The 27618-nt window shown below is 28.9% G+C and overlaps 1 protein-coding gene and 1 long non-coding RNA gene across 6 annotated transcripts in view; both read left to right on the top strand.

The window, feature by feature from the left end:
* Positions 1 to 27618, top strand: part of pyd (zonula occludens-like protein polychaetoid) — a 118347-nt gene that overhangs the window by 28414 nt on the left and 62315 nt on the right. For 3 of the 5 annotated variants that reach the window (XM_076419152.1, XM_076419149.1, XM_076419150.1), the window contains exon 1: positions 8717 to 9349. The exons of the other annotated variants lie outside the window; for them this stretch is intronic. In XM_076419152.1, coding sequence (XP_076275267.1) covers positions 9305 to 9349 — 45 coding nt within the window. In that variant the 5' untranslated portion in view covers positions 8717 to 9304. Of the gene's footprint in view, positions 1 to 8716; positions 9350 to 27618 lie in introns of those variants that run through there. 5 annotated transcript variants of the gene reach the window in all.
* LOC143206583 (uncharacterized) lies at positions 12346 to 14156 on the top strand. The gene is made up of 2 exons (XR_013008463.1): positions 12346 to 13169; positions 13242 to 14156. It is a non-coding gene; the product is annotated as an uncharacterized LOC143206583 (long non-coding RNA).

Below are 27618 nucleotides of genomic sequence, written 5' to 3'. Positions count from 1 at the left end.
AACAAAAAGCAGACTCTAATACATTACAATTTTTTTAACAAAGCCCTAAATTCATGTAATAAACTTCGAATTATAATTCTGATTACAACTATTATGTTATTTGTAATATTTTAAATAGTAAATCATATAAAAGAGTAATATGTATCAGTCTAATTTAGCTTTCCAACAAATAAATTCCAACCTAAATTAACTCGACTAAATGGGGATTATTCTTAGAAACCCATTTTCGGCATTTTAAGGTGTTTCTGTTTTTGAAGCCCATTAACCTGAAATAGATCCCTTGTAAAGATTAAATAAATGTAAATACCCATAAAAATATGGGTTTCATGTATTAAACATATATTAAATTGTGTTGACACTACTGAGGCACAAATTAAAAAAAAAACTCGGGTGACAATTTGGAATAATTTTAGTAAAAACATTTTTTTGACATGCTTGTCATTCAAAGTTAGATAAATGCCTTTTCGTTCAATTAATATTCGATGGTTATAATAAATAATCGACTAAAAGTATTTATTCATTATTTTAAACATAAAGCTTCAACAAGGGGAGAGACCTGAATCATTCTATCCTTGAAATTTTTATTGAATTAAAAATGTTGGTTATCATTGTAATAAATAATACTGATTTCTAATCTAAAAGCTAAGCGATAAGCACATTATTACATTATGATATTAAATACATTTAAAAAATAATTATATAAACAGGTAGGCTCTTGGCCTTCTGTATAAATAGGATAACAGCTATGTAAAAATATTTCACATATTTAAGAACTATCTTTTAAAATTTGACGTGAAGTTCCATCGACAATATTACAAAATAAGATCTTCATAAAATGAACGAACAATTGAATGCAAGTTATATGTCGAAAATATATTGTTATATTAAGAATAAACTATTGATTACTTGATTAATTTATTGAAAATTGAAAACATGTTCAAATATATAATAATTTGTAATTATGCCTATAAGATATATTTATGAAAAGTACAAATTTTGTTCCCTCCACTGGATTTAAATCCTGCAGCACATACGGTGTATTTCCAGATGCCATATTTGAACTCAAAATCGAATTCATTTCATCAAGACCCTCCAGTATTTTGGCCCATTGTTATATCTATTGTATACAGCTGAAACACTACTGTTGCAACGTATGTTGATGATTTTTTGACATTCACCCTTTATAGAACATATCCCTCAGTAAAATTGAATAATCATGAACTTCCGCAAGCAGACAATGTTAAATATATGGGAATGCATTTTGATTGACCTTTGACATGGAAAAAACATATAGTGACAAAACGCAAACAGTTTATCATTAGATAACAATGGTTTGATGTATAAGTCAATACTTAGGTCCATTTGGATCTAAGATATGATGGTATTGAACTTTGGGGTACAATTAGCAAATCTAACATAGATATCCTCCAGAGATTCCAGAATAAAGTGTTGCGAGTCATCCTCGATGCTCCATATTACGTCTCCAACAAACTAAGCGATATCCCCTTAGAACCCATAACTGGTGTGATTCGAAACGTTAGTGCAAAATACTCTGAAAACTATTAGCGCATGCCAATGCACTCGCCAAACAGTTAAATGTGCGTGATAGCTACACTGTCATGCGTAGACTCAAACGCTAACTACCATACGAACTGATTAATAGACACATAGAGTGAGTTTTAATAATCTCTAGAATAACTTATAATAGTCTTTAGAATAAATTTAATTGACTTTAAAATAAGTTTGAATGGTATCTAGAATATGATTTAGATTATAAGTTGTACAGCAAATCACTTAATATAATAATACTTATTGCACATTGGCAGATTGTTGAAGTTCTAAGAGATTAATAAAAAAAATTGAAATATAGCATTATGAGAAAATAGCATTTCAAGATAGATAAATATGTAGGTCCTCATAAACCTTCGTTAGCCGTCTACCAACCACGAATATAATGTAACATTTTCTTGCGAAAAGAAAATAGTATTTTTATATAGAGACCCTGTATAATTATACATTCAGTTAAAAAATCCAAAACCTCTATAATTCTCTAATGCTGCGACAGTTGCTAGTTATAATTAGGGTCGCCAAATTTTTTTCTTGCCCAATAAACCTTTTTCTGTTCTTCAGCAAAATATGCCTAAAAACATAACGATAATTTTTCAATATATCTACATTTTCGTTCGACATATATCGTTATTTAAAAAAAATATCCATATATCAATATTTTTTACAGATATATGGTTTCCGATCAATGTACATTTTATGTTTAGAATAATAAACCTAAAAAATATCTATAATAGTTTCTTCAAAAAATAACAAGGGGGAGAAATCTGAAATTTGAAGTTTGATACGCTATTTTAAATCTATCGATATATGGGCAATAAGTATCGATAATCTTTTAATATCCCTATCCAATTCACCTTAGCAGATCAATTGAAAAGTCCCCGGTTTACCATAGTAAAACACATTTTTTGGCAAAATTAGTTTTTCATATTCAAAATAATTCCCTTCAAGGGTGATACACTGATTATAGCGACCCTCCAACTTTTTGGTATCATGTTTGTAGTACGATTTGTCGATTTTTGTAGTAAAGTTGTCGATTTATGTTGTTTCAAAATAGGCCTCAGTTCCGGGACCACCTCTTCATTCGACAAAAATTTCTTCCTAGCGAGCATTCTTTTGAGATCTGAGAACAGGAAATAGTCGCTGGGGGCCACATATGAAGAATACGGTTTTAATGTTTTTGTCGATAACAAACTATTTTGGGAGTCCACTGCGTTCACCGTCTTCGGTGCTCATTTCGCCACGTCTAAATTTAGCATTAGCATTAGCACTTAGCATTTTAGCATACCAATCCTTGATGGTTGATTTTCCTGGGGCAGTGTTTGGAAACTCGGCATCGAGCCAAGTTTTTGCTTCATCTGTATTTTTTCCCTTCAAAAAGCAATATTTTATCAACAAGCAAAATTCCTTTTTATCAATTTCTTTACAATAACAAAAGTTGCTTGACTCAAAATGCTATAATTCACAAACTAATGATTCAACAGCTGTCAAATGTATACACGCATCTTTTGAGGGTTAGGGTTAACTAAAAAAATGGATTTAATTTTAGTAGCGCCATCTATGTGCCAGGCCGGATACTTTTCAATTGAGATGTTAAATAGTACGTCCAGTTCACTTAAAGGCTACTAGGCTAGTAAAAAGATGCTCAAAAATAGGAAATAAAGGAAATAGATTATATTATGGATAACCTTAATTATTGTAATTATTGTCCATTAATATAATTTATCTTAAATAAATTCATTACTTGCATTGGCATGATAGTAAACTAGTTAATGTTGCATCATACTGAAAAATTCTGAATCTGAAAAAAAAGTCCAACACCAACATCTTAATTTAAAACATATAATATTGCTGAATACCAACAAGTACTACGTAGTAAATGCTACAACGTCACATATTACATACATTATATTCGTACATGCCTGCAATATTAAAAACAACATTCCTAATGAATGTACACATTAATATTTATTATTTAATAATCAACAGTAAATATTATTTATTGAACTGATATCTAAATATGTCAGTATATTAAGCATATTTTATAAAAACAACTGATTTTTGCTGCATTTTTCTTGGATTATCATAAAATTCAAGTATTACTTAAGCAAAATAATTTATTATAATTAAGGGGGCTATTCTCTATATTTTTTCATATTATTAAGGCCCTTTAAGGAAAACTGATTTGTTTTTGGACATACTGCTATTTGGTGATGCACCCTGTAGACCACGATAACTAAAACTAAAATGAAGGCGTTTAAACGTTTTTCTCGAAACAAGAATTGGGTATAAATCTTCTCTACACTCTATGAAATATGGTTGTTCGAAAACAATAATTTTCTACCATCTTAGTGACGGTTCCGAATTTTTGTAATAGTATGAATCCAAATTTTGTTATAGTTAATAAAATTATAAAAAATTATAAAATATTAAAAAAACTTTACTTATAAATTACCACTTAAATCGAACATCGAAAGTAAAAAAAAGTACTGACATACATCGTATTGATATTTAAAAAGTATAGACATATTGATATATTTCAAACATATTTAATATGTCTAATATATACACAATATGAAATAATAATCTATAATATATATAAAATATCCAACGACACAAAAAAAAATTAATTTAATTAAAAAAAAATCGATTTTTAATATATTTTAGATAGTGGGCATATTAAATATGTATTGATATAAAAATATGTATATATGTATTGCTATTTTTGTAACAAGAGTATATTAAACTCTAAAGCTTGAAAAATTCGTTTCACATTCCAATATTGCATCACAACATAACTTATATAAGGCAAAACACATAGGTTATTTAATATATATATATATATATATATATATATATATATATATATATATATATATATATATATATATATATATATATTGAAATTATACAGTTATTATACAGTATATTGAAATTAAAGTTTTTAAATTATTTTTGTTTATTTCGGGTGTTTTGTTAAGTTCTTGCACACAATTCATATTTGTAATTATAATTTACGTCTACTCTTAGGTACAGATCAAAATAAACATGAATTAGAAATTTAAGAGAGCTAACTACCAGGTGTATAGTTTTTATTAAATAACCTATGTGTTTTGCCTTATATAAGTTATGTTGTGATGCAATATTGGAATGTGAAACGAATTTTTCAAGCTTTAGAGCAATACATATATACATATTTTTATATCAATACATATTTAATATGCCCACTATCTAAAATATATTAAAAATCGATTTTTTTTTAATTAAATTAATTTTTTTTTGTGTCGTTGGATATTTTATATATATTATAGATTATTATTTCATATTGTGTATATATTAGACATATTAAATATGTTTGAAATATATCAATATGTCTATACTTTTTAAATATCAATACGATGTATGTCAGTACTTTTTTTTACTTTCGATGTTCGATTTAAGTGGTAATTTATAAGTAAAGTTTTTTTAATATTTTATAATTTTTTATAATTTTATTAACTATAACAAAATTTGGATTCATACTATTAAAAAAAATCGGAAACGTCACTAAAATGGTAGAAAATTATCGTTTTCGAACAACCATATTTCATAGAGTATAGAGAAGTTTTATACCCAATTCTTGTTTCGAGAAAAAGTTTAAACGCGTTCGTTTTAGTTTTAGATATCGTGGTCTACAGGGTGCATCACCAAATAGCAGTATCTCCAAAAACAAATCAGTTTTTCTTAAAGGGCCTTAATAATATGAAAAAATATAGAGAATAGCCCCTTAATTATAATAAATTATTTTGCTTAAATAATACTTGAATTTTATGATAATCCAAGAAAAATGCAGCAAAAATCAGTTGTTTTTATAAAATATGCTTAATATACTGACATATTTAGATATCAGTTCAAGAAATAATATTTACTGTTGATTATTAAATAATAAATATTAATGTGTACATTCATTAGGAATGTTGTTTTTAATATTGCGGGCATGTACGAATATAATGTATGTAATATGTGACGTTGTAACATTTACTACGTAGTACTTGTTGGTATTCAGCAATATTATATGTTTTAAATTAAGATGTTGGTGTTGGTCTTTTTTTTCAGATTCAGAAGTTTTCAGTATGATGCAACATTAACTAGTTTACTATCATGCGAATGCAAGTAATGAATTTATATAAGATAAATTATATTAATGGACAATAATTACAATAATTAAGGTTATCCATAATATAATCTATTACTTATTTTTGAGCCTCCTTTTTACTAAGTAGCCTTTAACTGAACTGGACGTACTATTTAACAGCTCCATTGAAAAGTACCCGGCCTGACACATAGATGGCGCTACTAAAATTAAATCCTTTTTTTTTAGTTAACCCTAACCCTCAAACGATGCGTGTATACATTTGACAGCTGTTGAATCGTTAGTTTGTGAATTATAGCACTTTGAGTCAAGCAACTTTTGTTATTGTAAAGAAATTGATAAAAAGGAATTTCGCGTATTGATAAAATATTCCTTTTTGAAGGGAAAAAATACAGATGAAGCAAAAACTTGGCTTGATGCCGAGTTTCCAACTGCCAACACTACCAAAACACGCCCAATATAGATTGTTACCGACAAAAACATTCAAAACCGTATTCTTCAGATGTGGCCCCCAGCGACTATTTCCTGTTCTCAGATCTCAAAAGCATGCTCGCTGAGAAGAAATTAACAAAACACCCGAAATAAACAAAAATAATTTAAAAACTTTAATTTCAATATACTGTATAATAACTGTATAATTTCAATATATATATATATATATATATATGAAGATAACTTTTATAATTATTTCGGATTATTTCTTTCATTACTATCAGCTCAAATTAGTTTCCTACAAATAGATGTTATATATAAAATTAAAGTATTAAATACTTGCATATATTTTAATAAGTGATCTCTATTAGTGAAAATGCGTTAGTAGCGATAAGTTGGTGACAGTAAATCTATGTAGGTTTACAACTGTCAAATGCAATGACTTTGACATTTCTCTATACAAAATAACAGTTTCCTATTAATTAGGTATTTTATTTATTATTATTCAGTGTATACAGATGAATGCTATGGAGGACTCAACATTTTCTAAGACGTTTTGGTTTCAGCGATTTAAAAGTGGTGTTTATTTGTTAATGACAAAGAACAGTCTGGAGAACCAAAAAAAGTCCGAAGACTATAAATTCCAAAACTTAATGGAAAATAATTCATCTCAAACTCTCAAAAAATTTTTAGACAGCTTAGCAATTGATGAGTTAGTTTGCGGAACCTTACATTACATGCCATTGGAAAGTCCAAAGGATCTAAGAAAAAATGGCTATCTCATGAATTGATTAAAAATACCACTTCAAACCGTTACAGCATAGCGAGTTCATGGTTTAACAAAAAAACAAAGAAAAATTTTCTCTGACATATTGTGACTGGCAATAAAAAGTGGATCTAAGAGATAATCCCAAGTGTTAAAAATCATGGGTTAATCCCAGGGAGTTATCCATATCTACACTGAACGGAATAGTAATCATAAAATATTTCTGTGCTGCATTGAGAGCTGCTAAAACCGAAACTGTTATCAGAGATGTCTAGCGAAGTCAAGTAAAAAAGGATATACTGTTGCAGCTCGAGTGAAAATTTTTGCCAGCATACTCGTCACCTCTGATTACCATTTGTTCGCATCGATGTAGCAGCAGATATGCTGAAGAGATGGGAAAACGAATTGATTCTGCCAAACCAACAGCATTTTTCGATACGCTATCGCCATGTTTTCAGAATATATAATAGTAAACAATGGAAAATATTTTGATTGCTATATTGTACTAATATTTCTCAATAAAAGCTTGTTCAAAGTAAAAAATAATCAGAATACATACAAGTACCTAATAGAACAAGTGCAAAAAAATACAAAAGGTTCTAATTCAATATAATATAAAAAACCATAACAGAATATGACAGGAAACGGGCATTTAGATCAGATTTACATCTAGAGATCTTAACAAGAAACAGATTTAGACATCTATTCAGGGTATTTAAATAATTTTTCGAAGTTCATGTTTCATGTAATAAAGATATGTTATCAGGTTCCAAATAACTTCGAAATATTTAATAGAAGCAGCATAGATATGTCAATATGGAGTATGTGCAATATTTTGACTGAAGTTTTGCAATGAGCAAACACATATTCAAATACAAATTTAAAAATAATTTTCCTATCCGTACGTCACTATGATTAGAATTATGTCTACGAATTAAGATCCTTAATCAAAAAAAACTCGACTAAAGAGTAACCGGAATTCGGTAGTTATATTCCGAAAAATAATGCACCAAACAAAAAATGTGGAAAAAATCATTTTATAAAATTGATTACATATTGCAATATGCCTTATCAGATAATTATTTTAAGCCCTTGAATCAATTGAATGTAAAAACCCATGCGAAAAAAAAAACATAAAAATAGAAAATAGAATTATCAAGATCACATGTATAACTGAAAAAAATCATAAAAAAATCAATTAATTTAAGTACGAATTGTTTTGACGTCCACATTACTGGCCAGATGAAACTGCTTGTTATTTCTGACTTTTCACAAATCTTAATAAATTAATTCTATCACTTCAGAAATAAAATTAATATACCAGAAAATAACTGAACCAAGCCTACTGAGCGGTCAATTTAAAACTATAAAATGCATTTCAAATCATTAAATCTTATTTTTCTTACAAAATAACAAAACCGACCGGACAACTTGATATATTAACTGCTTATTTAAAACATATGTTTTACACATAAAACGTAACATACGTATCGATAGACAAATAAACCTCTTCTAGAAATAAAAGGACGACAATGTATCAATAAAATCGATCCCAACACGTCTTATCTTATATCTGATATATCAAACTTTAAAACTGTTACCATAGACGTTGGCAAAAGATGGCGCAACAATCGTCTTCATTCTATTACACTTGATTAGATAAATTAGATGTCAAAGTTTTCATCATTCTTTAAACATTATGACCTAACGTGTTATTAATTTATCAATTTAGGTATATAGACACCGTTTTTGTCTGTCACCTCTGATATAAGCAGCATTTTTAAAAGAAAAACTAATTATATAGAATATTCTCTGATGGAATTTATTAATGTTTTTATTAAATTACACTTCAATAAATCAATTTGGAATTTGCGATCGGTAGTGTTAGAAACTGAAAATAATATAAAAAAAACTCTTTGGCAAACGGCCACAAGAGAAGGGACCTCGCTTTTCCTTCTCTGTTCGCCAGCTTCTCTGTCTTACTCGCTCGCGTGCGCTCAAGTTCCGTGGTTCTTAGTACGGCCGGTGGAGGAGCTACGGACGGAGACTCGAGAAACACAACAGAAGAACGCCGATCGAGTCTGTTGACGCATGACGCGGCGAGGTTAAGAAGTTTTTCCATCGGACTTTTTCAACTTTTATAAACTATCAACGGTAATTTGCATGAATGGATTGGATTAAACTGAACGCGTGACCAATTTAGCCGCGGAATAAAGTCGATAATAATTGCGCGGTTCATTGTAAAAAAAGGGAAGATTGAGAATGCGACGGGATTTAAAATTCAAAGTGACCAGTGGCCAAGTGTAAACGGATTTAAGTGCGGTTACGGCATTCGAACATGGAAAAATGCTCATAGAATCGTTGTAAACAGTTGTGCTGTGCTTTGATATTGTTTCTCAGTTGCTGTCATGGATAACTTAACAATAAACAATTTAAGTTTGAATCTGCCGGAGGTAAGTTCCGTATATCTCGCCGTCAGTTAACAGGTGTGACTGAAATTTTAACAATACCTTGATAATTTTGTTATTTTTCGACCAGAGTACCTGCTCCGAGTAAATTTTTTCTCGGTGTTGTCGTTAAACAATAACCAGCAAGTCGTGAACTCTGGTCATTTTAATTTCTACCTGAGCGCAGTGAAAGTTGTCCGCTGAAATAACGAAAAAAGAACGCCCCAGCGTAATATTGCAAAAATTAAATGGCTTCTTCGGCGATTCTTCCGGTTCTCGTCTTGTCGCATCCAAGTCGTTCGTGGTGGATGGCCGTCGGAGTCAAAGAGAAATATTTCAAGGTCACATCCACAGTCTCCGCGATTGTCGTATGGTGTCTGGTTGGAAATTAGGGCGCGAGTTGAAGGGCGAGGGGAAACGTCGAGCGTCGAACCCTGAACGAGGACATTGGATGATGACATTGAAAAAGAAATTCCGATTCTTACCAGCTTCATATAGGGTGGTCATGCCACATAACTTGACTTGGTTTAGCGGACTGCGTGCAAATCTACTAAATTATTAAATCGTTAATGCTATGTTTGTTTACAATCATCGGTACATCTTCATTTTCTTACGATTTTGAGATGTAAGTTGGTTTATTTACACCTCTGTTAATAAATCATAACTGGTAGACGTATTGATATCGATTTTTTTTGTTGGTAGTTATTTTTAAGCTTAGTTTTATTGCATTGAAGTATTATTTTAGTATTTGTAACGTAAGATATATGTTATTATTTCATTACACGTGCATTTATTCGGTTTTTCTACATTAAATTAGAGAGAATGCTGAATATATGAATTTATTTTTAACTAGTTACATAACTAATAGGAACAATAAACTATTCACTGTTTTCCCTCGATATTTGCGAGATACGTTTTCTATAGCATATTTGTAAACTAACGTACACCTGTTATGCTGTTTCCGAGAAATCAGTAGGCGCACAGTCGGGTCATTTCGAATTTCTACCACTCGAATTTCCGAGCAGGTAGTTTCGAGATTTGAGTCGGTGACATTCCACTGCGTTCTGCTTTCGGAGGCTCGGAAGAATCGATAATGAATTGTCGAAATTGTTATTTAAATATTGTCCTCTCCGATTTTCAAGTTTGAGCTGCACAAGGCCGTGAAATTGTTCTTGGAAATCAGAGGTCTCTTCTCTCACAATGGGTTTTATTCTATGCTCGAAAGTTCAAAGTAGTAGTAAATACTTGATTTTCCACAAAGCAGTTTTATTACAAACTTGTTTCATGGCGCAGTCAAAAAAATTAAAACTATTTTTAGATATTTAATTTACATGATGTCATGTTTTTATCAATATTGTATAAACAAACAGTTACAAATAAATAATATTGTGCACCGATATGTATTATTTTAACAAATGAGTATTATTAATGATATTATTTATATAAATGGTCACTTTACAGCCGCGCAATATATTGTTGTGATATAATTTATACAGTTGTATGTTATGTAGTAATTTTTATCACCAGGTTTTACGTTTTAGCTTACAATTTAATACCACTTCTCATATACCATTTTAAATAAGAAATTATTATATAAAATTTGAAATATTAGGTTTTATTTGGCGTTTAATAAAATGAAATATTTTTTAAAATTCTATGATTATTAATTATGATATTGAAAATCAAAATTAGTATTTATTTCAATACAGACACAAAAATGTTTAATATTTCAATAAATGTTACAAATGTTCGTTAAAAACAGATAACAGCTAATTTTAAAGTATTATATTTTTAATGTTACTAAATCTTAATTTCATTAAAGTTAATCAAGGCATTTTACTGCTGTATATACGAGTCATGTCTAGTACAAATCAGTGACATTTTATTATAATGCTATTAGTAATGAAATATAATTTTTCTATAATCATTATGTGTAACTGTAGAAACTGAGAAAATGTAATGAAAAATATATACAATTACTAACAACTGTGCATCTTAAAAATGAATAATAGGTACTAAGTGTGATTTGTGTCGTAACAATCAGTAAATTAATCATTAATAATTGTTCGTAATATATAAGAGACATATTTAAAAGAAGTGTTTCAGCAATTAATACAGGAAAGAAATTGACAATACAGTATTCAATTTTGAATATACATTCGACAGGAAAATTATTCTATAGACACTAATTATATTAATGAATACTTTATGCCACAATAAATGTTAAATTTAGCAAGTAATTAGTCAATTATATAAAGTCGAATTGTGAAATCTTAACAATTACATATTTTACTATCAATTCACCGTTAATTAACGTTGATAGTCATTATTAAATATTTAGCAACCAGCAGTTCACTTATTGTTGGATAATTTTGTAACATGTTATATATATAGAAAAATAAAAGTTTTATCTTATTATTTTTTATGGTGATTTTTCCAATTTAAGAATATTTAATCTCAACAACTCTAACAGGTAAATACGATATTTAATTCTTATTGGCTGTTATAAAACTTACCAAATGCTCTACCTAGGATTTTAAGATCTGATTTATTTTTCCATTTAAGAGGTATACGTAGAAAGATAACAGAATTTCTTAGAGAGAATTGTCATTGCACTTTCATACATTGTCATTCATATATTTTCCTATGTATTATAATAAGGTATCCTATTATATACAATCAGCAATATCGGAAATGCTTTTTTTAAGATGAGATCGTATTTGTAACCGTGATTATACTGTTCAGACCATTTTAATGGTTTAATGGTGTATATATATATATATATATATATATATATATATATATATACATATATATTGTCATTCATACATTTTCCTATGTGTTATAATAAGGTATACATTATATACAATCAGCAATATCGGAAATGCTTTTTTTAAGATGAGATCGTATTTGTAACCGTGATTATACTGTTCAGGTCATTTTAATGGTTTAATGGTGTATATATATATATATTGTTATATATTGTTATATATCACTCTTCACCGTCACGTTTTTATATCACTATCACTCAATATATCTATTGTGGATGTAATCCCTATTTTACATAGCTAACGAAGTTGAATAATTTAGCAAGAACATCATTTGAATATTATTAACTAGTCGATGTAAATATAACTGTCTATTAATAAGCTCCGGAAAATCAATATTTAGTAGTAAGTTCAACAATGTTTTTTGCCTCTTGTTTAATACGAGAATTTATAACAGAAAAAGCTCCCGTTTTACATAACTAACGAACTGGTATTGAATAATTTACTAAGTACATCATTTGAATATCACCAACGAGCTGTTATAAATGTAACTGCCCTATAAGTAATGCCTATTAGATATTTAACAAAATTATACGACAAAGAAAGTTCAATATCTATCAATCAATATTTAATTCCCATTGGTTTGATACATTTCCTTAAAAAGTTACTTAAAAAAGTTGCTTATATATTGTACAATTGATACACGATTTCTTATGGTTTAAAAAAGTTATCGAATAATATAAACCCAGTTATAACATGAAACAAGTGTAAATATAAAATGTACAGTCAGTTCTCACTGCCCTGGTACTATGAAACACCAAGAAGAAACCAATACATAGGACAACATATATATAGTTATGTATTATTGTAAGAATTGGGGTGAGCACATGGTATATTATAAACGATAAGAATTGTTTATGCTTCATTGAATGGATTGCTATTTTAGGACTGTTGAACTAATTAGATTAATTACTAGAAATATCTCAGTAAATTGAGAGCGGCGGTTCAAGGTTCCAATCTCATCAAATCACTAGAGAATCTAGATCCGATTTTTATGAGTCTAGATATAGTTCTCTTGATCGGACATAACAGCACCTATTTATCCCGGAAGATCTTCCCTTTTTGCCTAGATAATTAATCCAGAAGCTTCAGTCCTCAAATATTTTAACTGAAAGTTCTAAACCGTATGATGTTAAAATTCATATCGTTACCAAGAACACATTAACGTAATAAGCTATAATATAACATTAGGTCCTTGTATGTATTCTGATCATTTTCTAAATTTATTTAGAAAAAATGTATGAAATATATACTAATCAAAATATTATGTGTGTAGTAACAATTTCATGCAGTTTTAGCAGCTCGTTCTCTATTACATCTTGCCTATCCCGCTATAGGTACAGCAAAACTTTATGGCCAGGAACATTCCGCTTTAATGTCGAGGTGGATGTTTCTCCTGGACTAACTAATGATTTTTTGCGATTATCGTAGTACATCCACTTTTCATCGCCAGTTACAATATCCCACAGAAAAATCTTAGTTTTTTGACTGGCAAACCTGGCATGTTTCCACGTTTTAGATATTTTCCATAGCATTTAAACGTCTGGAAACAGTTGATCTATTAACTTCTAAGTTGTTTAAAGGTTCTTTGAGAGTTTGAGATGAGTTTTCGTTCAACAACTCAAACAATTTTTTGACCCTCCAGGTCGTTCTTTGTCATTAAAGTCAAAACCATCACTTTTAAATCTGAAATACTGAATAATTCAAAATAGAATTTCTATTTTACATAGGTTAGATTGTTTAACATTTGTTTACATCGATACTTCACACTTTCACCAATAGATGTCGCTGATCAAAACACAAACACCGAATAATGATAATACAGTATTGAAAATCTTAACTCAATTCTTATAAATAAAATTACATCGTAGATAACATCAGAACAAAAAGAAACAAGTGGGAGATGGTTAGACACAATTAAAAATGATTTGGTGTAAATGGAAATAGGATACAATACAATAAAATAATTGTCAAAAAAAAAGAAATCGAATAGATACTTGTCCATCTGGGTCTGAGAACCTTGGTAAAATTGGTAAACTATGGGTAATAAAAATGAAAACAAATATATACTGTTAGTATTTCATGTTTCATACCCTCACTCGCAGACAGTGAGTAATTGAATATTTATTTTGTGTATAATATATTAATACAACAGTTGTCTAGTGAATTTGTTAATATTCTTATTTTTTCTATTATTCATTAATTTTGGATTTTGGAATAAAGATCTAATGTTTCTATTAAAACATATCTACTCTTGGTTTACTCATTATTTATTTATAATATTTCTGCATTTTCGTGTATAATCAACGTGTTTCTTCCTTCTCTAAATCCATAATAATAGATAAATATTTTATTTTCAAAATATATAATCAATGTACCATGAACTTTCTGCTTTCTAGTCAAGTTTTGAGTTTGGTGGAGTCTATTTTTTCTAGCCACCTCACTGTTAGTTGTTGGTAGCTCCAACATATCTAAAGGCCTTCTTCATGTAACATAGTTTTTCATCTGTCATCATATCTTCTGCTGATTTTAGCTCACGCTGACGCATGGTTCAACGAGCAGGGCGGTCATAATAAGAAGGGGAAGTGTTAGGTGATAATATGTTGAGTTACTGGATGTGCCGAAATACTACCGGATTCTGGATTAGTCAGGCTAGCAGTGTATAAATATTCTTTTAAATCCCATATGCAATTAATAATATAATATAAGTTTTAATTTTCATCAACCATTATAACATGTATGTAACATACCATAACATAAGTTTAGGCGAACATCTATCAAATTTTGGGACAATAAAACTGGTTTGGATTTTTTTTATTTTGGATTCTAGAATGGTTTGAATCGATTCGAATATGTAGATATCAGCGATTCGAACAAAAGAAAATGTAAAAGAATGTAGATAAAGGAGATATTTCGGGTATTGGAGAAGTCAAACAATGATAAAAATCTTACATAATGGAAAAAGGCATTTTAAATAAGAGGACGGAAACAGTTTGGAACTGGTCTCGTTCGACTTGTTTTTGGACGCCCACCGAACAGACAGGTCACATACCCAAAAGAAGAAAGCATCGCTCATAATTGTTTCGTTTAGTTCGCTAATAAGTGTTGTTATTTAAATATATTTAAATGTGTACAGTTATGAATCATATAGCATTTGATTGTGTAATATTTATAATATAATTTAACATAATTTATTAATAAATATCTCGTAATGAGCTTTTAATGATTAATTATATTTGTAATTAATTTTCAACTATTACCATCCAATCGAATTTATTTTCAATACAATAGAGTTAAAAAATGAAAATATCTGTGGCGCTTAGGTTAGGTGATAATTATTTCGAGTATTGTAAGAGTACAATATTTTATGGCAGAAAGATAAACACCTTACGTGTTGATAAAACAAAAACAAAATTAACGGTTTCACACGCATCTCGGGCAACTTGTTTTTGGAGGCCTGCCAAGTAGACAGATCACAGTGGCTAGACATTTTTTCAGCCATATTTTTTGCGTTCACTAAGTAGACAGTGACTAATTGTGATACGTTTTTTAAGTTATTTAAAGTGAATCATACAACAGTTAATTGTCGACTATACATTTTATTAAATTCTGGTTTTCTATGTTAATTCACCGAAAGTGACTGAAGGCTTTTTATGTTTATGAAATTCTTTTACAGACTGTGTTGTTCCTTCTATAAATTCATAACGAAATGGTTCATGTAACTATTGCTTTTCTCGTATCATACAATTTTCACTGATATTATTTTATTTTCGAAATAGTGAATGAATAATATAACATATGTTTTTTCTGGTGAAATTGTATGTGTTGTGTTTATGTGTATAGCTTTGACAGGTATTTGTTAGTTTTACAATAATTAGTTTTTAGAAATTTAGTTATTTTATTTGCAAATTATTTATAAGCACACTAATATTTACATATAATGCTTTAAAACTCTGTTTTTATGTTAAAAAGTTAATAATAAGTTAGAATAAGTTATTACTTAAATTAAATTGTATACAATTTTACTTAAATCAAGATAAATTTCACTATTTTTTGCTCACATAATAGTTCAAATCAAACAATATATTTATAATTTATGCAGAAGAAATTCCCTATTACCTTGTCTATTACACTAATTATATATTTCGATATATTGGTATATTTGTAATGTCTCTTTCTTTACTCGCTTTCTCAATGATACATAATATAGGTGATAAATATATACTATGATATAAAGGTAGTTGATGATTACTTGCTCATCGCAACTGCTAAACACTGGCTTTCACTTTAGGTAACCTTACAAGCTGAACATGTTCCTCTAAAAATATTAAACTTCTTCAGCCATCTTACGATTACATTATCGATAATATTCGTGTAATATTCTTACTCCCCTCAATACAATACACCTCAGAAGCAATATCTCTCACACGCACAAATCAAACATCTATCGAAAATTCTTGAATAATACAACGCAAGTCACAGTGTTCGGTTAGTGCTGTTATACGACGTTGATACTAAAACGCAGGCATAGAGTTCTAGAGAAAGAGATCGAGATAGAAAAAAAGTAAAAGTAAAAAAATACAAAACAGTTGGTGAACTGTATCTAAACGTTGACATTTGTGTTGTTCCGAACGGGTATATTCTCGTTTCTTTGGTTTCGTTCAAGGTTGACAACCGCACTACGTTGGATTTATTTTTTCTTGACGTGTTTCGTACGTACCGTGAACATATTAATGTGACAGTTCAGTTTTCATTCATAATAGTAATGGATTATGTCGATTGTTGTTTTGTTTTACGAACGTTTCATAGTCACATGCGTGTCTATGGGCATGCAGCCGTATGATTTAATCAATTTAAATTACGTTATTATATTGTTGGACGTGGTTATTATTACACATTCGATTATTTCATATCTTTAAGAGTTTTAATAGAAAACGAATTAATCTCAAATTAATTATAATTGAGCTACGTGATAATCTGTTAATATTTAAATCCAAGGATAATGGAACAATGGAATAATTAGGATTTTATTTAGTTAGGTCTTTGAAATTTGTACTTTGGAAAATATACTGCATCTTGTTCACTTCCTGTAGTCTTCATTATATTCGATTGTCCAAACGTATACATTTACACAATATAATTCATAAGGTTCATTCATTAATTAGTTCATAAAATGAACTTTCTTGCTACTGTAGATATATAATACTTATTATATAGTTAATGATTTATATGTAAATTTACGACCTTTACGTCATTTTTTTTGATAGTCAAAACATGCGTTTCAAGAAAATTTAATTTAGTGTATGTATAAAAATAATTACTTGCTTGTTCATTCAAAATATTTTATACGTAAAAGATTTCACTCATCAAAAGATCCGAGAAGAGATATAATACAGACGTTAAATTTACCGATAAAAACATTCCTGAATTTGATGATATGATCTACAGAACACCATTCATTAAATTCCAACGAAAGTTGAAACGACGCTGAATTACAACGATGTACAGACAAAATATATCCCAATTAAGCATTTCTGTCTGCTTCGTACTAATCGGTATTCTGTGAACGACTTATTTACTTGATACTTTCTAATTTTAGAGCCCGGTGGGTCTGTGAAATTCCCCGAAAAAAATCTGGTCGGTGTCATTCAATGCCGGTGTCGTGTCTTTGTTTGTCGTTGCCATCCCAAGACACGGATGTGTCAAGTTCCTTGCGCTCAAGATAAACACAAAAAACAACGTCGGAAGTTTCCTTTTCTTTACGATTCGACAATTCGTCTTCATTAGTACTGAACCCATGAATAACACTTGGAAGCTATTTAATTCTCTTCTTACTAGTTCTCGGAACGTATATACGAGGGTCAACTTTTAATTTTATGATTTGAGGTCAACAACTTTTGTCAACTGGTATCCCTAAAGTTGAAACAGTAAGCTAAATATTCCAATCAAATGGCTAAAATTTTGGAAATTGTGCCAATGAATCCATAAAAAACCCAAACAATGATTTCCATCGTAAACGTTCTCTTACTGCAACTTATTGAAAAAGTTCCCATTCCGTGGCTACAAAAACTCACAGTCCTCTATACTTCGATCTAAATTGATAAGTCAAACTCAGCGGGATATAGTAAACAGAAGATAATTTCGGTTTAGCACATGCGCATCTTTATTTATTTGAATTGTCTGAGTGAACAAGCGTTCTTTTGGCAAGCTCTGCGCAAGCGCACATACTTTGTTTTGTAACGTTGAACATTTTAGTCTAATATATTTTTCTTTGCATATCGTTCTGCGACGGAGAAATTTAACCCCATGAAATTAAAAAGCCATAGTCAAACATGTTATAATAGTAAAGAACGTGCTGGGAACTCATTTAAAGACTAACAAAGATAGTAATATGAAAATGATCATTAATTTTTTATGAAATATTTTAAATTAAATACTAATTAAAATACACATTTTAGTAATTGAAATTTATAAAAATTGTAATTTATTAAAAAAAATGTGTAAATAATTACCGAGTAAATAAAAATTGGGAAACATTTGAAGATAAAAAGCCATATTCTATTAGAATATGAAAAAAAATGGAGTGAAAAACACTATATTGAAATATGTTTAAATCAATTCTATGCACCATATTTATATAAAGACTTGATATAAAGACTTTACGTACGTTTCACCTGAAAGAAGTCTCCAGTCAATACATAATTTACAAAACAATAATTTATTTACCTATGCTCTTTTATAAAAATATATTCTTTTTTCCTTGTTTGTTTCACTCCTCCACCTTCAGAGTAGTAGTCATTAGATCATTAGGGTGTCATTGATAATTAATGTTATATGTTTGGTTTATTCCATTCAGGTCAACTCTTATTAGTAAATTTGATCTTTTCAAAGTATTGTCCTTCACTATTCCTGCATCTTACAAAATCCTATGTAATTTATTCTCTTATTCTAATTTAGCTTTCTTCAGCCTTTGCTCAACAATTCCAGCGACACTTCATCTATGAAAGAAAATTAAATCGTTACTAAAATATATCATGATCAAAGTAAATGTCTAATTTTTATCAGTTATTATGTATCAATCTTCTTGTGATATCAGTTCGATTAAACAAGCTAAAATGCACCATGATCATAGTAAAATATCATTTGAAAAAAAAACAATTACTTGAAGTTGGTTTATGATTTCATAATTGGCCGAGATGGTTTTTCTTATATCAATTTTTGAAATAGAAATAACAATTAACCAACTACAAAAGGTAACCTCCTACTGAAAAAGTCTAAAACATCTTGAAATAAAATAAATTACCGCTATGTTAACGCTCTATAATATCAGTTATTATATTAAAAAAGTAAATAAATATATAGTGTATAATATTTCATATTTTTCTAATTAAGATTCATTAAGATAAATGTAAGAAACAAAAAAATTGTCTAAAAAATTATAATACGTCTATAATTCTATATTATTCTCTAAAAATGTATTTAAATTATGTGAATGTTTATATATTATGCATTCTATTCGTTTATCGTTGATTCTACAGAAGATTCTACTAGTTTGCTCCACAGTATTATTTACTGATAAAAAAATCCAGAAAGTTCAGTCTAGTTTTAGATTAGTATATTAATTTCAAAATCTACCAAGAAGACTGCTATTAACAACAAAATTATTTTTAAAAATCCTGTGTAAGGCGCCAAACTCAGAAATCATAGGTTCAGCTTGGCTTTCTAGACAATTTTGAACAATTAACCAAGTGCATAGGGTTATAGATGTCTTTTAATAACCCCATGGAGAGAAAAATCGACATAGCTATATTCATTGATATAACCCAAGCCTAAGTCATACAGTTAAATATAAACGATACACTGTTTTATTTCCTAGGTTATTTAAGTTCTAAGTTATTAGTAATAATAAATGTTCAATCCTTTCATGTCGTTTGTTGGTTTCTTTTTTTCAAATATTGTGTAAAACTGTAAAGTTAATGTTTTCTTAATTGCAGATATATAGATAGTTAACGGAAAACCATTTATAGCATCTATTAATTTCACAAAATTAGGATGCCCGATCAAAAACTAATATTAAGAAATTGATTGATCAAAGTGTAAAAACATATGTCATTATTATATAATTAGAGTTCTGCGTTATTCTTCAAGATTTTTTTCTACTTCTTCAATATCCGTTACAAATTTAATTTAACTACTAAAACTTAGGACCGTTTTCATCAGACCACTTTCTTTTGTCAAACGCTGCTTGTATTTTGTACATAAATATAGCCAAAAGAACATTATTGCGTGCTAGAGATGGTAAAGAAAGGAAAACAACCATTACTGCCTTTCTTCTGGGATTCCATTTGGATGCCACGTTATTAAAAAATAACATTGTCATATCTCAAAACTTATAACCTTCCTTTATCTTCGATCTCGTATACTGGAAATGGTTTTTTTTAACGAGAATCATAACTGTCAGATACCGAAGTTTATTCAACGGCTTCTAGAGATTTATTTAATATGTAAATACACGCCATATTAGTTCGTTTAGTTTTGATTTTTAAAGGCAGCGGTTGCATATTATTTCCATTAAAGGAATATGTGTGAAGTAATGAATAATGATCATTTTGTGCATAATTGATTTGCTATTGATAATTAATATAATGCATGTGGTTTCTTTAAATATTGTTATTAATTTTAACTGAAATCTATATAAAAGCACTGAAACTAAATGAAATATATTAAGAGTATAGATTAAAAATGAACGTTATTTTTTAATTTTAAATCTTTATTACCCAAAAACTTTTATACACTATACAAGTTAATTTTGTAATTTCCTGCGTATTATCCAGAAGCTGTATTGCTTCTACATGACTGTGGTTTAGCAAAACTTATTTCTTGGATAACGTCGTAAATTCTTTTGATTGCGAGATCATCGTGTAGTACTTTGTTTTAACATTGTTGTAATACTGGTTGGTTTAGTATTTTAACACAACCGCATATTTGAACACCATAACTCCAAATGTGCTTTATAATTGTCTGATAAACTAATCTCTTTAATTTTAAGTCAAGTTGGGAGTTCCTACTTGACAAGTTACTTGACAACAACACTACGTTACTTCGAAGTTCTTATGCCCTAGACTTATGGGTTCTAGTGTTGAAAATATTTGTTGATTGTTTCTATAAATTCTCAAATGGGTAATCCTATTCCCATCACCTTTTTTCTGGATATTGTTACGTCTACTGCCCCTTTGTTCCGATCAGTGCCACATTGTATGCCAGGACAGGAGTTTGCATTTATGATGTTTTTAAAATACAATTTAGTTCCATATTTCTTTCAACAAATATTTTATTATTTAGTTTAAAACTATTTCAGTAATAGTACAATACAGAAATTTAATACAGAACAATTTCAATACAGAAACTTGTATTTTTGGCTTTCAAGAGTTAATTAATAAACGTTGATAACATGATAAATATTATCTAGTAAATAGTATAGCTTGCAAAGAATTTCATCGCATTCAACTTGAAGATTTTAACAAAGTACAAAAGCACAAGAAATACATAATGCTTCCCCAATATTTACCAAAGATGGATTACGAAAACCTTAAACAGAAAATATGTTGAATAATATTAAACAAATTAGATTGATCACCAACAATGTGCTGTCGAATCAATTTCGATTTGTTTAAAAAATTATCTGAGAATTGATTAAGAAATCCCTCAGATTTAGAAAGAAATGTTTCAAAATGATTTTTAAAATTATTAAATGGTTGAAGTACTAAAGTCTTAATGGGATGATTTTGTGCATGAAAATATATTGTATGTTTGCATTGTATACCGAAAAAAAAGCAAACGGATATGATAAAATAACGATACTGCATCCAAGTTAAATAGTAAATATTTACCAATTTTCAAACATGTGTGTGGTCTAGCGTTATCACAAAGTACAACGCTCTTTTCATTGACTAATTCTTGTAGCCTTTTTCAATGCTTTTGAAATCGTATTAGTTTGTTAAAACATATTAATCGATAATTTGATAGGGTAGTTATTTTTGTACAGTAACATTGTCTATAACTTGTACTGATGTTTTGATATAGTGTTTTATTATGTAAATGAATGTATATTGTAAGTTATATATTTCAATTATTTAATTTTACATCAATTTAAAGATAAATTAAGAAGCATAATAAAAATAATTATAAAAGGAGTTCATAAAGCTCTTGTATTGATGGACATACTCATAAAACAAAACAAACATCCACTAATATATCAATTATAACCAGATTCCAATTACTTAATTAAGAAATAACATATTTATTGATGGTTTAAATCGTTACGTTTGTTGGTTTTAATGATGTAGTGTCGGTTTATTTCATGTTTATTTAGATATTAACATGTTTGTATAAAAACCGGAGCGTTTATCTTTATTATTTTGATTGAATCATTTTCGTTCAAGCATCACAATTATTATTTTTATTGGTACGGACTCCTTGAACGGTTTTATTTGAATTACTTAGTGCATTTTTATTTGCTATTTGTAGAGTGATTTACATAATTATTGGAAAGTAACAGTTATTTTAAAAGAACTGCTTTTTTTTGCTTAACAACAGAGGTGAACGTATTGCAGGAATTTCGATTTATTTGCATTTTTGCGAATTGACTGGACATTTAATTAAATTTAATTGAACCTAATTATTTTTGACGACTATTTACTTTCAGTAATCGGTGGACTATAAAACCAAATAGTTTCAATCCACTTTTATGAATATGTCAATTTACTAAATAGTTATTTTAGTTGTAATAGTTTCCTTGTAAATTATTGACAAACCAATCTAAATCATTTTCTCTGTTTTAAAATTGTATGTATTTCTATTGAGTATTGATGCAATATAACAAAGAAAATCAAAATAGCAAGTCGTGGATTAATTTATATTATATTCATTAACATTTAACAAATAATATGTTACATGTTGGCAACTTGATTTAAACTGCTATAGAAAAAATGAATTACACAGTTGAAGATTATTGTCTAAAATCAATGGTCTAGATCTCATATGACAGAATCTTGCCTATAGGCCTAGGTTTTGCTAATGGATCACACATGTTGCAGGTTTTCAGTTTTAGTGCTGATCTCAAACTGTGTAAATAACTGCCGAACTTAGGTGAATGGATTGTTCCCTGAAGACCTATTATTATTCGCACCACTTTTCCAGTTTTATTCCAGAGTCGGATTAATTTCAGAGTTAAATTCTGATAATGTTCTACATTACATTCCCTTTAATTTACATTTGCGTATAATATCCGACGATGTTAATATATATAATTTTATATATTAACAATAATATAATTCAAATATATATAATTTTGTTAATAAACTGAAAATATTATGGAGCTATAATCATCATTTTTTCCACCTTTGATCGGACAATGTAAACGCTAACATACACATTCAGCGTTAACTCAATTATAATTTACAGTACGACGATATTAAAATGAAATTTAGTTGTTTTAATATCTCATTAGGCAAGCTTAATGTTAAAGTAAACATCAAGATTAAACTATATCCAATTCGATTTTTAATTTTACTTTTAAAAAAATAGTTTATAGAGGGTGTTCTTATTTGTTTTATTATTTCACTTTCAAGCGTTTTGCTCAAATAAAAACTATATATAAGGATATTTTATTGATTTTATTTAACCGTATTTAAATTAATAAAAATGTATTGATATAAAACATAATCTCCTGTAATTTGATAGCATTTAGTATTATAATTAGTTTTATGTTTAATTATGAATAATGTAACTGTCGTTTGGTAGTCAGATATTCTGACATATTGCTCACTAAATTTTTTTAATTCAATCAATTTATCCATTTTCTTCCAACTATATATACCTGTTCTTCGCTTCTGTGATATTCTTTCCTATCTAGTCAATGAGTTCCATCAATGAGTCAAACCATTAAATTACAACAGTAGTCATTTAAATGAATAAAACTTATTTATTTTTATTAGATAAACATGTCAAATTCTGTTTAAATATTTGTAAATAATAATGTATAAGAAACACATGTATAAACATAAGCTGTATAACAGTTCTAAGAGAAAATGAAAGTATAGTTGCAGTTATATATCGGTCATGTATCACTTAACTAATTAAATTTCCATGTAATTAATTGCATAAGGTCATACCATTGTCTTTAATTGTTTTGAATTTTTTTGTATTACTGTAAAAATTGTGTCAAACATTACTAGCAATTAGTTCAAATTGTTTTATTTTATTTTTTACGAGGTGTAGTGTAATTAGACTTAAGAGACAACAACTCAACTTAGAAACTCAATTTTTATTTGAATAAAAACTACTCTATTACTTGTGGTATATTTAACGTAATAATAAAATTTAATAAATATTACTATGCAATATAAGACAGTTTTGAAATGTTTTTTAATCAACATCATTATTCTTATTTAATGCTGTAGTTTACGAAGTCTTATCGTTAAAGTACATTTTTAAGTCAACTAACTGTGGAATTGAGCCAAAATATATAGGACGTACTGATACTTGAGAAACAGATAATTAACGAGGTCTTGAGACTGATGAAGTTCGTTATTATGCTAGTAGTGTTAGTACAAATTGAAGTGCTATTATTTAATGCTTACACACTTATTTTTTATGTCTTTCAAAGCTCTTAGAACCTCTTAGAATCATCGAAATATACACCTTTGTGTCTACTGCAATAAACAAAGTAACTCAGGTGGAATAATTGTATTCCATTCATATTTGAAATGGAGAAAATATAAAATATTTAAAAATAGAGATTAAACAAATTTAATTCCATAGTTCTATGAACTATCCATTATATCACGTAATGTGTTCCAAATTTTTTAATAACACTGAACATTCGAATCTAAACATCGAAATTGAAAATAAACAAATCAGTATACTGTTCTAGATTAACTGCCCACCCAACCAGGTGTATACACTATATAAAACACAACCAATCATAAAAAAAACATTAATATTATTGAAAACCTTTATTTTTTTTGCAAAAATAATATATTTTTAAGAAATAGTAAATACATAAGAAATACTATGAAATGATTTTCCAAAATTTGTCAACATCCCAATATTTACTATTTTTTTGCTTAGTTTTTTATTATTATAACTCTTGTGGTTGGTGTGTTCATCAATCTACCCAGTGGGTAATAAGCATTTCTTATGATTATATTATATAGATGATATGTAGAAAACCACTTATATATTCCACACATCATTCTTAATATACTAGGTGTATTAGAAAGTCATTATCGGTTTTTCCAGAAAAAAATACCTAATTTTCAAAATAAATGCAAAATTTTATTTAGTCAAAGTATTAACCATTTGATTCTATATATCTTTTCCATTTTTCAGGTAATTTATGAATCACATCCCAAAAAAAGTGTTTGTCCTTTGAGCAAAACCATTCATCAAGCCATTTTCTAGCTTCTTCGAAATTAGCGAAGAGTTGCTCTGCAAGCGCGAGTCCCATTGAAGCTTAATTTTCAATGCTTCCTTGGTCGATTTTGCTTCATGAACGACGCGTTTATCGTACAACCAAATCGTTTTACCATATCTTCAGGCCCATTCTGGACTTTTTCGACCAATACATGGTCTAAATTGATCATTTTTTGTCGGTAGCGATCACTATTAACTGTTTCACCAGATTTCAATTTGTAACCACCACGCCACTCTGGTCCCATCAAACGCAGAGCATTGTCACGTTTTCAAGCACGAAACTTGACATTTTCGAAGATATATAAATCTATGACGATGTTACTTAATGAATAAAATGATATATGTGTCAAATCATATCATGCATTGCATAACTTAGGCCTAGCAACATCTGTTAACTATACGTAAACATTTTTTTATTAATTACATTTTACATTAGGTATGCTTAGTACAATCTTGTTGTAATTGCATTAATACACAAGCAATGCGAGTACGGGATTAATACCTCAGTATGTGATATGTAAACATAACATAAGTACTACTGTAATTAAAAAAGTTATCATCTTAAATTACAAACGTCCAAAGAATTATTTTAGGAACATATACGCGAAACAAACTCATTTTATGCGTAATTATCCGAAAATTGAAACCTGCAGTGTTAAAACACTCGTAACGACCGTATAGAGTTTTTAAACCAGTTTTTTCTTCGTCGTCCGTCATGCCGGAACACGTGTAAAATAACGAGAAACGTTTATTATGACGGTCACGTGCTCCGACGACAAACTAAAACAACAATTAACAGTACCGGGCTAACATTTTTATTCAGTGCGGGCTAAGTTGTTCGGCTCCATCAACCCAAAAACGTGGACGGATTGTTAAAGCTTCGCTGGGGTCGACGTCGACGAAAACCCGGTTTTTCGGTCGGTTTCGTCGATATATCGTTCCCGATTTCGAACAATAAAACATCAAGCTCGTGCCGAACATCTACAATTTCATAGTTGAAATTTTAAGTGGATCTCGGGTTCGTTACTTCTCGAAACTCCGGTGACCTCCGAGCGATAGTTTATGGACTTTCACCAAAATGTTAGTAATTAGTTCAATTGCATTTTTTCCTTTATAATTTTTGGTATGTCATATCGTGTTTTTAGTGTGTTATATCAGATGTATGTATTTTTCGGATCATTAACCTAATCTAACTGTTAATTTCAATTGTTTTAATATTGAGTATTGTATTGAGTTATTCAGTGAATACACAGAGTTGGAAAAATTAATAAAACTTTGGTGTACTATATTAGATGCTTTTATGCATTTTTTATCAGCAACCTAACAGTTAAATTAAATATTTTTAATATTTCTCTAAATAAATTAACAGTTCTACATTTAGTAGTATTGATTTATTCAGTAAATGCACATAGCTGGGAAAATTACATGATTTGCTTTAATTCAAATGCAAATTACAAAATACAGCCAGATTGTGCCAGCCATTTTCTTTCGCGGACACTAGATTTTTAAATATACTGTCAGACAAATAAGGCCTTGTTGGAAAATTAATTAAACCTGCTAAAGAAAACAGCCTTCTACAAATCGTGATGAATACAAACTTGTGTTAAATCGTATGAAGACTCTTTGTATTGAATCGTTCAATCATTTAGGAATAGAATTATCGTACAAGTAACCGTCGTTGCTTCCAGGCAATATTTCATGTTTTTTGTAATCTTCCTCTAAGACACGTATTACAGTATTTTGAATGATGAACTTCTCATCTGTTGTTATGCTTTTTGGCAAGCAACGCATTTTGTAACTAGGGTGGTACCATGACGCCAATGACAACAACAAACAATGACGCTGCTCAATTTATTTCAGGTACCAATTTAAAAACTTATCAAAACTTCAAAAATTAACTTTGATGGTGACTTGATGGGACCTTTCGAACAAGTTGCCTGGACATTATTATTTAGGTTGTAGATCACTGAC

Source organism: Rhynchophorus ferrugineus, unplaced genomic scaffold, assembly GCF_030347505.1.
Source record: "Rhynchophorus ferrugineus isolate W39M unplaced genomic scaffold, kcgeb_rfMv2 rfM1, whole genome shotgun sequence".
Classification (NCBI taxonomy): Eukaryota; Metazoa; Arthropoda; class Insecta; order Coleoptera; family Curculionidae; genus Rhynchophorus; species Rhynchophorus ferrugineus.
The sequence above is the reverse complement of the archived record's forward strand: the minus strand, read 5'-3'. Positions and strand labels throughout refer to the sequence as shown.